The sequence below is a fragment of the Phaethon aethereus genome, assembly GCF_964289735.1.
Source record: "Phaethon aethereus genome assembly, chromosome: 12".
NCBI lineage: Eukaryota > Metazoa > Chordata > Aves > Phaethontiformes > Phaethontidae > Phaethon > Phaethon aethereus.
In genome coordinates, this window is record NC_138588.1 from 8717379 (window position 1) to 8732642 (window position 15264).

Here is a 15264-nt window from a genome sequence, read left to right on the forward strand (position 1 = left end):
GCATCGACACACCAACCAGCTGTGCTCTGAAGCCTGGGAACAGCAAATCGGGTTCTCACAGAGAACAGCGTTATCAAACAGGGATAGGTAAGCAACCTAAGTCAACAAGCTCACCTCCTAACTGCAAACCCGTAGCAATGCACATTAATTCAAATCTCCTTCATCCTTTCTGGGCAAACACAAACTACTAAATCTCCAGGCTGGTACTCCAACATGCAGGAGGGTACCAGCAGCTGGGTCTCCCTTCCCCTCAGCAGCCGAACCTGCAGATGGCCATGAGGATTCACCCCACTGCTACAGAAAAGTCCTTCTGACATGAGCAAGGAGCTGCTGTTGCTTCCCACACCCTTCCCAGCCACCCGTCTTCCTTCTGTGCCCACCTCCTCGTGCACTGGAGACACGGCCAGTGCCCTGGCTTTCTGGCATTAACACACCACCTTTCACTTAGGAGCTTTTACAGATACTAAGGCACAAAGAAGCGACTTGCATAAGTCAGGAACACACCTCATGTCTCTCAGTTGCAGTGATTGCTCACATCTTTTTTCTTGACCTCTTGCATATTAAAATCACATGAGTAGATTGCGTGGATGAGAACAGGATTTCACTTCCCTAGTAATACTGAAGATACAAACACAGGTAGCTGTATCTCTAAGCCCTCCCCATGGCTTCCCCATTCCCTCTATGACAGGCTGTTTGTCTCAACAAGTTAGGAGAGCACCAGCTCAGAAGGGAGCTCTTCACAAATGTGTTGCAAATCTCCATCTTTGCCATCCTAAGACCTACAACAGGAGAGAAAACGGACATGCCTCTAGGAAACTAGGAAAGGAGCCTCAGCTACGCTTTGTTCAACAGGAAGAGGGAACAACAGCAGCGCTTAATGCAGCGGGACCTCCGCAGTACAAACAGGGTCAAAAGAAACATTCACATGCCTAAATTGAGCGGATCGGCTTTCCACAGCTGAGGGCCCTGCGAGATGCCGGCTGGTAGGAGCTCCCAGGTCAGGTTTCTTGACATGAGTGACGGTTTGGTTTCCTAGAAGGCGTGAGTGTCTGGCTTTGGTGCGTCTGTGGCAAGAGGCCCAGACCCAAGGAGAGCAGCCGCCACGGCTACCTGTCGTACTACGTGCAGCTGTGCCTCATGTGGAAGTTAACCACGTACTCTGCGTTAGTGCGCTGCACTGAGATGGCAAAGGGCTCGAAGGGGTGGAAGGTGAACGCAACCAGGCGTCGCACTGTGTGATTGATGGGTCGCCCCAGGAGTCCCGCCTGGATCTCAAACTTCAGGAGGCCAGAATCACGAGCGTAAAATCTGAAAGGAAGAGAAAGTCAATTATGGCTGTTCCTGATTATTTACTTTGCCATCTGGGCTCTTCACAAACAGAGACAAGTGCCTTGTTCAATCTCTGGTACTCCCTCAGGTGCAGGAGGTCCTCAGCTGGGTGTCTGGCTCTCAGCTATAAAGGAAAGCCCCTCCTGGGGCAGCTAGTTTTCCAATGTATAGAAAAGCTTGACTTCATTGTAGTATCATCAGCGAGAGAACTCTGCCTGTCATTTTGGTGGACATAGCTGACGTCACAAGAATGAGTAAGTTTGGTCCAGACCCCACCTGTGCTGGCTCTCCATCCTCTCTTTACAGAATCATAGAATCGTTTAGTTTGGAAAGACCTTTAAGATCATCGAGTCCAACCATTAACCTAGCACTGCCAAGTCCACTACTAAACCGTGTCCCTAAGCGCTACATCTACACGTTTTTTAAATACCTCCAGGAATGGTGACTCAACCACTTCCCTGGGCAGTCTGTTCCAATGCTTGACAACCCTTTCAGTGAAGAAATTTTTCCTAATATCCGATCTAAACCTCCCTGGCACAACTTGAGGCCATTTCCTCTTATCCTATCACTTGTTACTTGGGAGAAGAGACCAACACTCACCTCGCTACAACCTCCTTTCAGGTAGTTGTAGAGAGTAATAAGGTCTCCCCCAAGCCTCTTTTTCTCCAGACTGAACGACCCCAGTTCCCTAAATTGCTCCTCATAAGATTTGTGCTCTTCAAATCAGCTTCGTTGCCCTTCTTTGGGCACACACAATGCAAGCTGCTCCCCATGATCCCTGAGGCAGATATACCATACAGAACTGAGCTCAATTCCCTTCACATCGAGTGTAAGGTCACCCCTTTCCTCTACCTGGAGGTTCTGCTAGGTAGGCTTCACGCTGCTGCCTTTGTGCCTCCCTACATCCCCATTCAGTTGAGGAAGGTAAACAGCTGGATCCAATTCTGCTCAAGGGTGCCAGGCTGTACTTTACAGCTCAAGCAGGACTTTGCAGTTCCTTTTAGATTTCTGTCAAAAAAGCATTAACAAGATAGGCTAGGCAGGAAGTACGTGGTGGATTGCATTCAACAATCACAGTAAGGGCAGAGGTCAAGGAAAACCTTGCGTCCTGCTGTCACCCACAAATCTGCCTGTTGGGTCAAGCTCATTTGCATCTCCAAACAGGTGAGCTCTGGAACACAGCTTCAGCACAAAGCAAACATTGCCAAGGGGATGAGGCAAACAGCACTGAAGAGACAGGCAAGTCTAAGAAGCTCTTTGCTTCTTGAACCTTCTCTGCATACCCTGTGTAACCGACATAAGCCCAGGTAACACCACTGTCCAGTGCTGCTGTGGGAACAGGGGACTCTCTGCAATGACCTCACACCTCCCCAAGACTTTGCTGGACGTTTCTGGGATGTGGTGATGGAGGTTTCTGGATGTGGCACCTTCACAAAGCAGCTGGGCTCTAACTCAAGTCCTCACCCTGAAGTTGTCTCAGTTCGTTAGACCATTTTCTCTGCTCTTTCAGTTTCGGGCACAGAATTGCCATTTTGCCTCCCAGCTGTTTCCTTTTCCACCATCACTTAATACATGTGGGTATTTTGCATTTTCCTCTGGTTTTAACTCAGAGAATGCTTTTAATCTCAGAGCACATTTCCCCCCCGCCAGCAATACAATGCATTCGGCTCTCAGCCGGGAAGAACGGGTGATGACAGATACAGGCGATGCTGTCTCAGGAGCAGACATACTCCACATTTTAACAACACAGCCTATTGAGAACCTCATGTTCTTCCTGGAGGGCCACTCTCCTCTCCCTTCCTCTGAATCAAAGTGCCAGCCAGCTCTGCCTGAAAATTGCACACAAGAACCCAGCAAGAGAGTCACAATCTTGGTATTTGCCTTTTCAAAAAGCCCCTTCCCTCCTACACAAGGCTGGGTATGCAGAGGGTCATTCTTTAAATAAAGCACAGTCCCCCATCTGCTCCTCTCTCTCCCCAATTCACAATAATTTACTACTCAAGATGAAGCTCCCTGTAATCTCAAAGATGTGCTCAGTTTGGTATTTTTAAATCTATTTTTAAAAGTGCTCTGCAATCAGAGGCCATTTCCATGGGCTCTCACTCTGGGGATAAATTAGGCACTGCAATATAAAATTGTATGTCAACAGAAACAGCAAGACCAGCCTTTTCAAAGTGTATGAAAATGGAAGATTCATCTGCAGACCAATTTTTTGGTTAAAATTGGCTCCTTATTAGCCATCTAGATGGATTTTAGAGACCCCCTACTATAGGTAAGGCCATGTAGAGCCTCCTCCTCACAAGTGCCATCATTCCACCCACCTTTAAGTCTCCTGAAAAGATACTGGAAGTCAGCAGTGATGAGGAACCTAAAGCCCTTCCTGTTTGAGAGCAAACAACCACTGGTTTCTCAAGAAGCCAGAGTCGCAAATTGAACCTTCTGGGACGCAGAAAGGCACTAAGGGTTAAAAGGACACAGTGCACAGAGGCACTGAAAGCGATGTGTAAAAGGTACGAAGGCTTTCCTGTTCTCTCACATGGTGCCAGGAAACTGCACACAGATTGTAACACCCTCAGCTGCTGAAGGGTTTTGCATTCCAGCCAATTATAGGACTTACATTACAAATCCTGTGGCCCCTCATTTCCAAGGCCTCTAACCACAACAGGCAGCAGCATTATTTTATTAATCCCTTTGTTTTGCATGTGTGAAACACAGCAGCACTATTTCAGCTACTGAATTGTTAAGGTTAGCGCCTCATCTTCTGCTTACTTTCCAAAAACCAGGAGCCCCACTGCTCCGAGGCCCTATTCAAGTCCTAATTGACTCTGCACAGCTTTGAGCTTTAAAAGCTCTGGCTCTGAAATGCCGGTTTGCTCAGGGGAGGGAGAGAAGGTGGCACTTTGCTTTGTTTACTACAAAGACGTAACCGCAGCAAATGACTGCGGTTTTGCTCCCTTTTGTCTGCAGGAGCCATACGCAGGTTGGCTCTGGCAGACAACTGCCGCCCTGCAAGTTTTCCCAACATCAAGCATGACAAGGGGGAAAGGGCAGGCTTTTCTCTGCAGATAACATGGGAGCTGGAGATCAAACCAAATCATACAGGCAGAAAAATCAATTAAATACACGTAATTTGGGAATTGAGAGCACAGGAATAATCAGAGGTTCCCCGCCACCTGTGTCAGGGCCGGGGGAGACATGAAACCACTTTTTGAGAATGCATTGATGAAAATAAAGTTGGGAAACCAGCCAGAATGGTCTCCCTAGGCTGCCTGATCCCTCAACATGTGTGCAGTCACTAAACAAAGCACTAAGGCATTGAGGGCTCTCTGTTTTCAGAGCACGGGTTTGCTTTTGCAGTACTGTAAGTGGAAAGACTATTCCGCCTGGAGAACTCGGCCTCTTTGAGCCTTTGAGGCCGGAGACGTTGGATTTTTAACCACTACTACTTGCAGCCATGGCTGCAGTCAACAAAAAGAAATAAACAGTCCTGGTGTTTCTGCAAAAAGCATTGGAAACCTCCTTATTCCCAAGCTCGGACTTATTCCTTCTGCCAGCATCGATGACTCAGAATGGCCCTTACACCTGGCTAAAACTCCTACTACAGAAACAAATTTCCTACCGATCACAGAAAGAAGTGTGGTATGAAGAGGAGTACAGCTCCCAGGATGAGAACTGTAAACAGAAAGTCTGAAAATAGCTAAATCAATACCACAAGCATTCTGAATTACACCTAACCCAGCTGCTATTTTATTCACAGGACAAACCAGATCATCCTTGCCAGCTAAACCCACATGCTCAAAAGGGATCCTTCCAGGACAGGAAAGCAGGCATCCAGAAGCATATCGCTCAGCAGCCCAAACACAACAGCAGGACTGCAAGAAGAAGAGGATGAACAAGAGCATTCATACAGAAAAGGCTCAGGCTTCACCACCCAAAACCTTTGCCAGGGCAGCTCAGCAAGAAGATCTGAAGAGCACTCCCACACTTAAAAGATAAAACAGTTATCACAAGGAGAGAGGCCAAACTTTGTGAGACTGCTGAAATAAACCCTCTGGTGAAAGGATGTCAGAAGAGAAAGGCCTCAATCTACTCCCTTTTTTGCACACTTGATGCCACATGGCAGAGGTGATTTAGAGTTACTCTTGCATTGCTTTCCTCACATCCAGCTTCTTGGCCTGTTCCATACCTTATAGGGTGATCACCGCAGGTCTTGGGCCGCTCCATGACTGACACCCACTTGTCATCATAGCTGAAAAGGGAGAGGTCGAGGTAAGGGCTGCCACTGTACGACTGGGCGCTGATCGGGAGCTGGCCCAGCAGCCTCCGCACAGCCTCCGTGTGCCCTCCATACTTGGCATTCACGATAGTGTCTTTGAAGCTGTAGTAAACCAAGAAACAGGTTTTATTCACAAGGCCACAGGTGAACAGCACATCTTAAATAAACTAAGGAGGAGAACTGATAGGGAAAGAAAAACAGCAGCAGTGTAAGAAGTAAAACAGCTCATTTCCAAAGATGTATCACAGTGATTCAAGCATCAGCCACTTCTGGTGACTTTTTTATCCTCCCTCATCATTACTGTTTCTGCTCTGAAAGTCCAAACTGACAGACGGACAAGACTGTGCCTACCCACAAGGTCTGGCCCCAGCTGTTCTGCAGTGCAGGAAATGAACAGGATCAGAAACAGGGAGAGATGGATTAGCAACTTATCAATCAATCCAAGTTTTACCATGAAGCCTGGAAACAGCATAAGCAAAAGCCAGAGGGTTTCACAGTAACGGTTGAGCCCTTAATGTTGACCTGAGAATCCCCCTCTCCCTAACCACTATGTTTTAAATGCGTAAAGGGAGAAACCTTAGACGAGGAAGAACCTTGACAAGAAGCCTAAAGCTCTTCAGAAACTACAGTGAGCTGAACGTTCGTCCTGGTGGAGGGATTAACACAGGCTGGATTTCTCTTTCCAAAATTTGAGCTTTCCATGTGCAAGAACAGTCAGATCAGCTGCATGGATGTCATACATCAAGGAGGGTAAAACATCTCCATTTGACCAGGAACACTCAGCCAAAAGCCAGCTCACTGTGGATTATGCTCTATTATACTTTGCTATGGAAGTTAAACACTTCTGTTACAGGCCCTTGTAGCCAAGGGGATAAAAAGATTCTCCTCTCTACTTTAACAGAAGGTAGGAGTTGTTCTTCGGGTGTCTGCAGTGCGCTCTCTCATTCTCTCCCCCACTAAGCACTATGGATTTCCTGACAGGCAGCTCTAGGAAGTTACAGACACAGTCAACTTCCTCTTACATATGTGACATCAACCTAAAATCAACAGACGCTTCATGCCCATAGGTGATTGCCAAGTACTTTGGATGATGTGAAACAAGTCACCAGAAGAACAAAACACCCTGAGTCACATAAAAATATATTCCAAGAAAAGTAACACACTCTGCCTTATTAAGCCACATTAAGCCTCATTAAAACCACATTTGACTGTTAAAACACATTCTAGAAACCCAGGTTATTTTGTTATTTGCTCAGCTTTCACCATAGGTCTAGGCAGATGAGTTTCCTTTCTCCTAGCACAGTCTGATGAGAACCACAAGCTTGTGACTGATGTTGGAAAAAATGCTACAGAACACAGTTTGATACACACTAAATTCAGAGAACACCACTTGGCAAAATATGTCCAATTAGATAATGCTAGCATCTTGACAGGTCTTATCTTCAGGGACCTAAGCTACTGGGCAGTAACACTTTAATAACCTCCAGAAGAGTTACTGCTCAAGGAGAGACGGAAACACCTTTCCCTCAAAATTCCTTTTCTTTCCTCTAAGCACTGGATTGCCACTGCTTTGTTCCCTCCTGTAATAAGACAGATGCTGTGGAATATAAAATTAGATGCATGAAGCTGCAAGATGAACCATGTACAAGCCAGACCCTTGCATTACTCAGCAACTAAAGAAACTGGTTTTCTCAAGGTTGCCGTCATTATTTGATACTAGCCTTCAGCTGATGGGGACGAGCATGTGTCTATACGGTATAAAGCATGCTCCGAAAGGCTCACCGGCGCTGGATCTGCCTGGCAAAATTGTTGCTGGAAGCTGAGCAGGGGAACTGGACCGCCTCACTGTGCAGGGTGGCATTCCTGAAGAGGTCACAGAAGTTCTCAAACAGCTCCAGCAACTCATCAGACGTATTCTCGAATACGGCAATAACCTCTGTGGTCACCATGTTGTACACAACGAAGAACGAAGGCTGGGGAGACAGGAAAAGGCAGCGGTTACCCAGGAGAGCATAGGTGGGGAAGCTGTCCCCTCCTTCTCCCCACATGACACCACAGACCCTATCCAAATTTCTCTGCAGCACAGGAGAATCCCACATCCTCACACTAATCCAGTCTGCTATTCAAATGCCTCAACAGGTACCAAATTATCCACCTCTTACCTGTGATTAATTTATGAAGAAAACTTAATGGGTCTCAAATTTTTCCACTCAAACTGGATGTCAATATTTCTGTTTTCTCTTCCTCTCTGCCCTCCACCAAAACCAAAACACTTTCTAAAGTGCCAAATTTAATTTTCATTCCTGCTGACAAAATTATTTTAAATCCAGTGCTAGCTGGCTACAATTATTTTTCCCTTTCCATAGAGACATTATTTCCTTCCCCTTCTTAATATTTCCATCACACAGAGATGGGCCTTTTTAGTGTACTGTGCACTACACCACTGCCCACAAAAAGTAGTGCCCTCCAGGTACCCTGCCAGCAGAGAAATTAAAACCTGAAAGAAATTAATGACATTCTTGTGCAAGAAGGTACTGCACTGTGGACTGGCAATGGCAGTGTTTCACAGCATTGATGAGCAAGAAATCGAGGAAAAAGGTGACATTGTGTCAGCACAGCTACATCAACGGGAAACAACGTTCCCATCACACTGGGAAAGGGCAGGTTTAATCCTTGGTCATCAAAGATAGCTTTCATTAGAGACAGGAGAGCTAACACACCGGCACCCTGAAATAAGAACCTGACCCTACTTCAAAGGTAAGTAATTCCCGTGGTATATGCACATATCTGGTTAAATCTTCTGTCAATAAAGGCAATTTCTAAATGCTTCACCTCCCGCTCCCCAACAATGCTCAGGGCTGATGGCAGGCTCTCTTCCCACCCCACCCACCTGCAAATATCACAAGATTTGTTTGTTTTACAGCCCCAAAATAAACTGCGATAATACAATCCAGCCCCCACATGTCAAAATGAAGAGCACTAGATGAGGTTACTCACTAGACTACTGCCTAAGGAAAGGGAAGCCCTTCTGAAACACAGAGCTGGAGCAGAGAGAAAATAAGAGGAGGCAGCAGAAAGAAAAATTATTTACATCATTGAAGATTGCAGGGAGTATCCTCCAAACTTAAATAAAAAAGCTCCTTTGCCAGGTTAACACACAGACACATCCCTGACCAGAGAAACTACCCTCACTGCTTTTTAGCAGCACCTGTAACACAGGCAAAAGATCATCACAGCATGGGTGGCAGAAGTCGAGTATCACAGGAATCATAGAATCATAGAATGGTTTGGGTTGGAAGGGGCCTTAAAGATCATCTAGTTCCAACCACCCTGCCATGGGCAGGGACACCTTCCTCTAGACCAGGTGGAAGGTCAAGCTGTCAAGTCTATCAGCACAAGCCTAGAACAACAACTCCCAAGCTACATATACACAGCATGTGATTAAAAATCTTGAAGGCTTCAGTGCAGACCCTGACAATATATGAGGAACCTGCAAGCATGAACAGCAACTTCCTCAGCCTTCTTGGCAGAGAAGCCAGAGAGAAGAGAGGAGCCTGAAACTGGATGAAATCTCATGTTCCTCTCTGTTAGAAAAAGAAAAATCGTAGCTTTAGGCATTTTGTGAGCCAAGTTTTCTTCAGGAAGTCCTAGCACAAAGCCTACATTCAGGCAGGCCTGCAGAGACTGCTCCACATCTGGAATTATCTCCTGAAAGAACTGAGAAATGAAATGCTTTTCCTCCAGCATAAAACACACCGCCTGAGGAACACTGCAAACAAACCACAACCTGCATCTTAAAGTAACCCTAAGGGAGTCAAGAGTATGCTGCAGCAAACTAGGCACAAAAGCTTTGGTAACCACAGCAGAGCGTGGAGGCTACCACAAACATTTACATCAGGGTCAGGAGCACCATTCCAGATACCAGCAATGAGCAGAATGCTGCAGGTCACTTTCACAAAGCTTTAGTATTTTTAAGACAGTTGCTCAGTTTTACACAAACGGCTAAAATTGATTAGAATAGGCCTTACCTATTCCCTCTCAAAGCAACTCTCCCAAACACACACCACATAAGAGACAAATAAAAAAAACCAAGAATCATCTTCCAGCAAGAATTAGACTAAGGCATCACGCAAAGAGTTCTATCAAAGAGACGCTATTTATTCTAGAAACTTAGTCCTGGATGTGGCAAAGATAGGGAAGAAGGGTATGAAAGAAAAACAAACATCTAGGGAACAATCAGAACTACATGCAGCACTGGGGACTTATTACAAATTCTTGCTAAATACTTTCAAAAGAATAAAAACCAAGTGGATTAAAGGAATAGAACAGGTTAAAAATACATCCTTCCCAGTTTCACAGAGCTCAAAACCTGACCACCACTCTAACAACAGTGAAAAGAGATGATCAACCTGCAGGACGGTGAAATGTCTGGAGTAACTCAGCACTGATTGAGCTACATTTGCTCTAATTTGACTTCTTTAGTACTAAACTGAAAGGAGAAGCAATTGGCACATTAGCTAGATCTAAGAGCTGCTACTCCAATTTGGACAGATCATAAATACCATCTCTCACTGAAGCTTGAAAGGTAAGTATGTAGGCAGAACAGAAAAGGTAATTCTACTGGGGAAAAATTAAGACTATTACATGCTTGAAGATACATGAGAAATGGGAGAGACTACCTCTACAATGTAAGGGTACTATATGAAACACCAACTAAAAAAATCATCTGGGGATTTGGGAGGGGAAAAGGGTTGTACAGCATCTATGAGCATGAGAAACAATCCCTGGTGAAAGGGGACTCAATAACCACGTCAGATCTTTTCTCTCTCATTTTTAGTTGAGAAGGAAGCGATGAAATTATGACAGCAAAAGATAGAAAAGTTATTCAGTATCAGAGGCGTCCAGTGTTCACACAAGAATGAAGTACCAGGGATCCTAAACAACGTTCACAGGCTTAGCTAAGAAACACAGCTCACAGCATTGTGCCTGCTTGAGCACTTGCCCCAAAGCAAAAAGCAGCCTGAGGAGGCAGGCAGTACCTGGGAAGGATCCGTCACCCGCAGCGTGACCACATCTTCACTAGTGTATTTGATAAATAGATGGTTCTCATCCAAAAGCTGCATCTTCCACATGCGGAGCTGCCTCAACTGATCAAAGTACTGGAAAAACCTTCTTTTTGCTATAGCACTTCCATCCTGCTCAGCCCTTCTCCACAGGTACACCAGCAGCCTGTGCTTCAAAGAGTTTATGAAGGGCTCTTTGTAAGGGTTGGCCATACCCGTCTGAGTGTCCCGCTGCACCTCAGGATACACTGCAGACAGCGTCAGGAGATCATCCTCATAGCAGAAGCGGCCGATAGTCCGTACGTCGATGAATGTACCCTCGGGTGTTACTTGAAAGACATGGATAGTCTGTTGCTGCACAGAGAGAATGGCCAAGATGTTCTTATAGAGGTACAGCCCCTGGTTGTGAGACAGGATGACTTTGTCACATTTGAAAGTTCGCGTGTCACAGAGTCTGCCTGTGTGGAGGTCTATGATATGCAAGGAATAATCCTCCAAGGGGGACCGGGGATTAGGGGTCACCGACTCGCTGTTGCGGTAAACCTCAAAGAAGGGAGGGTGAGGCTCCTCAGGCAGGTACGCGGCAGACCCGACGATCACGTACCGACAGTCATCAGTGAACAAGCTGCACTCACGGTTCAAGTGCTCCCCGTTGGAGGCCACATTGGTGATATGGAGCAGGACAAAGAAGCGTTCAAAGAGCCGCCCCCGGATGTTGACAGATCTTTGGTCATTGCCGTTGGCCAGGATCTCTCCCTCATAGCCTTGCAGGAGGTCTTCTGCCGCCTGGCAGCCTTGATACTCATAGATCTCCAGAGAGGTCTGGTCCGAGGAGAAGGCGATGAAGTAGCGGCCATCGGGGGAGAACTTGCGCAAGAAGCAGGGCGGCTTTTCCACGTTGACCACAGTGAAGTTGGGGAAGACGTTCTGGTGGAAGACACGGACTTGGTGCCAGTGGGTGCCAGCTTTGCCTGAGCTGATCCGGCGGCGCTCCAGGCGGTGGATGACATTCTGGTTCTGGATACGGCGGGGCCTTATCGTGGGGGCATCATGGTCCATGGTCAGAGCTCTACTTCATCTTCACCCTGGTGGGGAGGTAGTACACACATGCCCTGGGACCACAGAGAGACAGGGGTAAGAATTCAGGGTAATGAGGGACCTGGTTGCAGAGATGGGACTGGGGAAAGCCCTGCAGCACCCAGGGAGTGAGGGGATCGGCTGAAAGGTGCAGACGTGACTTTGGAAGGGGGGAGATAACACAGGAGGACACTGGGGAGTGGTGGCGAGACTGGGAGAGAGACCTCAGTGGGAGATACCAGGGAAAACAGGAGTAGCCCAGAGGTAACCCCAGTGCGCTGAGAGTGGTAAGTGTCTGCAGGCCTGTCTGCTGAAGAGGGAGACACAGCAGGGCACGAAGAGGGAGGGATTTGGGGAGGTGGGCAGGCACAAGTGGGTACCAAGGGAATGGAGGGAGCCCCCAGACACCGGGGAGTGAGTCCGGAGATAATCCGTAGACCAGCTGCTTGCTGACAAGTAGGCACAGGGGGGCAGCTGGGAAAAAACGGAAGGAGCTGGGGGGCGGAGGAGGCACAAGGAGAGGTCACCGGGAGGCCTACGGGCCTGCCTGCCCAGGGGAGGCGCAGGGAGCCCCGGGTATCCGGGGTTTGTGGAGGCACTCTGGGCTCCAGGGTAATCCTAGGGGAAGCTGCAGGACCGCCTGCCGATGGGAGCGGGGCCCCCAGCTGCTCTCCTGCCAGCCCGGTGGGTGAGGGGACACGGGGGAACCGGAGGCCGCGGCAGCCTCCCAGCCGGACAGGGACCCGGTGAGGCCGGGCGCGGGGCGGGAGGAGGCCGCGGCTGCGCTCACCGCTCGGGCCCGGCGCTGGGTCCCGCCGCCGCTCACTCTACGGCCGCCGCCATCTTTCCACCACCCCACGACGACACGCCGCGACGGCGGCGGCGAGGAGTGTCACCCCGCACTTCCGCTTCCGGCCGCCAGGCCAGCGAGGCGGGCCGGTGCTGGGCCAGACTGTCAGCAGACTTGGGGAGCCCGCGCCCCCTGGCGGGGGGAGGGAGCGCTGCGGGGCGCTCCCGGCTCTTCCCGCACCCCCAAAACCCTGGCCCCCATCCCGCACACTCTGAAACCCCGCAATTCCCGCACCCACTCTCCACCCCCAGCACCCATCCTGCACCCCGTGCACCCCTGCACCCATCCTTCATTCCCCTCCCTGCACCCTGAGCCCCCCTGAACGCCCAGAACCCTTGTACCCCCTTTCACCCACCCTGCACTCTATCCCAGCACTCCCTACACCTCCATCCAACCACCCCCAAGCCCCCTGCACCACCCTGCGCCCCCATCCCCGCACCCCAAACACCCCCCGAGCCCCCCCATGCCTTGAGCACCCCAGCCCCTCCATCCCCAGGCAGCCCCTGCACCCCAAGCCCACGCATGGGGACACCCCAGGGGACATCACACCTGCCAGCCAGCATATGGGGTGCACCCTGACACCTCAGCCCCAACACCAGCGGCAGAGATCGGGGTCACACCCGGGCACCCCTTTGGGCTTTCCAAGGGGCTTGAAAGCTTTTTGCTCGCCCGGGCTTTTAGCGGCGTCCCCGCTCCCGCCCCGTGCATTAGCGGCCGAGGAGGCGGGGGCAGCTCCGAGGGGCACTTGTCCTTCAAAGGGAAGGAAGGAGGAATGTCAGGGGGGCCCTTGAGATCCATTTGCCAGCTTCTCACCGAGGCCGAGCCAACGCACCGGCACTTGGAGACACTCCACTGGCGGGCGCGGGAGCTGAGCATGGGGGGCAGGATGCTCAAACCGGGGTATCGGAGAGCCCACCGGGCGCACCCCCTTCCCGTGGGGTGGTGGCACCGCAGGGATGCGGCAGCGGTACCCAGCCGGCATCGCACTGGGGTGGAGAGGGGATGCTCCTCCTGCGCCAAAGCTCTTGACGTTGAAATTCCCAGGGATCCTCCATGTGTTTTGGGGAGTCTTTTAGGGTCCCATCGGCAGCGGGCTGGAGTGGGACCCCACTGCCCCAGGGATGGGACCTGAGTGGCTCCAGCTGCCTTCCTGCGGGGATGGGGGAAGGCAGCCTGCCCGGCACTCCTGTGCAGCGGGCAGGGGACTCTGGGGGACCGGGGACCCCTCAGGGGGACCCCGCTGCCACCCCACCTGCCTGCCTTGTTCCCATCTCCCAGCGGTTTCACAGCCAGCGGCCGCATCCCATGTCCCTTCCCGTTCTCCCCGCTGCCGCCCGCTCGCAGGAGGTGTGATGACAAGACTAAAATGAATGGCCCTGGCGTCTCTCTTTGTCTCTCAGCTTCCTGCCTAATTAATTGAGATCCACCTTAATAGGATCAAGTTAAATACCAAAGAGCACCCAGCCACACAGCAGCTGGCAGAAAAACAGCCGCCCAGCACACATACACCGAAAGACAATTCGCCGGACAAAAGAGCCATTAATATGGCAGCAATTAGTGCTTCCAGAGCTAATAACTTCATCACCGCAATCCTCTCACAGCCGCGGCCCCCCCGGTGCTAGGGAGGGGGTCAGGGGACCCTCACCGGAGCAGTTTCATCCGTCGGCAGGGATTTACCTCATGTACAATAAATCTCATCACGGGTGCAAAGTTAGTCCCCACTTATTTTTGCCCTGGGGGAGATGGGAGTTGGGGGCGACATGGGGCCAGACCCCCCCGTGTGGATGCTGAAGGCTCAGGGTTCCTGTGATGTTTCACCGGCTGCAGTTTCCCACCTCCCACAGTGTTTCATGCTGCCCCTTGGGGGGCCAGCACTGGTGGGGATGGGGGACATGTGGCTGTCACCGTCCTCGACTGCTGGGGGACAGTGGGGAGGGGGGTGCCCACCTGCACGTCCGCAGGCCGGGGGGAGACAGCAAGCCCCAGCCCAGAGTGCTGGTACGGGGGTTACTGGGCGCTGGTATGGGGGTTACTGGGGGGTCTATAGGGGATGGTATGGGTGTTACTGGTGGCTGGTACAGGGGGTTAGGGAGGGATGGTAATGGTGGTAACTGGGTATGCATATGGAGTTTACTGGGGGCTGGTATGGGGATTGCTGGGGGCTGGTACAGAGGTTACTGGGAATGGATACGGAGGTTACTGGGGGCTGGTCCAGCGGGCCGCTGGGCTCCTCCAGCCTTGCAGAGCAGCCGCAGGACGATGGCTGTGGGTGTCACTGGGCTGGCTTTGGTGGAAGCAGCGGTGTTTAAAGAGCAGCCCTGCACTCCCCAGGGCAGAGCCCGCAGCCAGGCAGCTGGGGTGGTTGGGGGTGTCCCTTGCCCAATTCATCCCTCATCCAGCTCTCGGCTCCCCGCTCTGGCTGCTTCCCTAAGCAAATCCCCCTGTCCCACCCCAAACGGCCTTGAGCGTGTCCCTCCCTCCAGAAATGAGGGCTTCCTCCCCAGGGGGGACAGTCCCTTATCTAGACTTTACCAGCGTGCCGAGGAGCAGAGAGCTGAGATGCTCCGTGCCTTTGCGGCGAGCCCCATCACCGGAGCAGCACCACCAAGCCCATCACCACCTTGCCAATGCCACAACCATCTCCAGCCTATTTCTCCAGAACCAGCAGG

General features: G+C 50.6%; 1 protein-coding gene across 1 annotated transcript; it reads right to left on the reverse strand.

The window, feature by feature from the left end:
* Positions 1-1118: 1118 nt before the first annotated feature.
* On the reverse strand, positions 1119-11727 carry DET1 (DET1 partner of COP1 E3 ubiquitin ligase; the record flags this gene model as incomplete). Its single annotated transcript, XM_082005411.1, has 4 exons — positions 1119-1308; positions 5516-5707; positions 7388-7578; positions 10645-11727. 4 exons carry the CDS (start codon positions 11725-11727, stop codon positions 1119-1121), a joined length of 1656 nt encoding a protein of 551 aa, XP_081861537.1.
* Positions 11728-15264: the final 3537 nt, after the last annotated feature.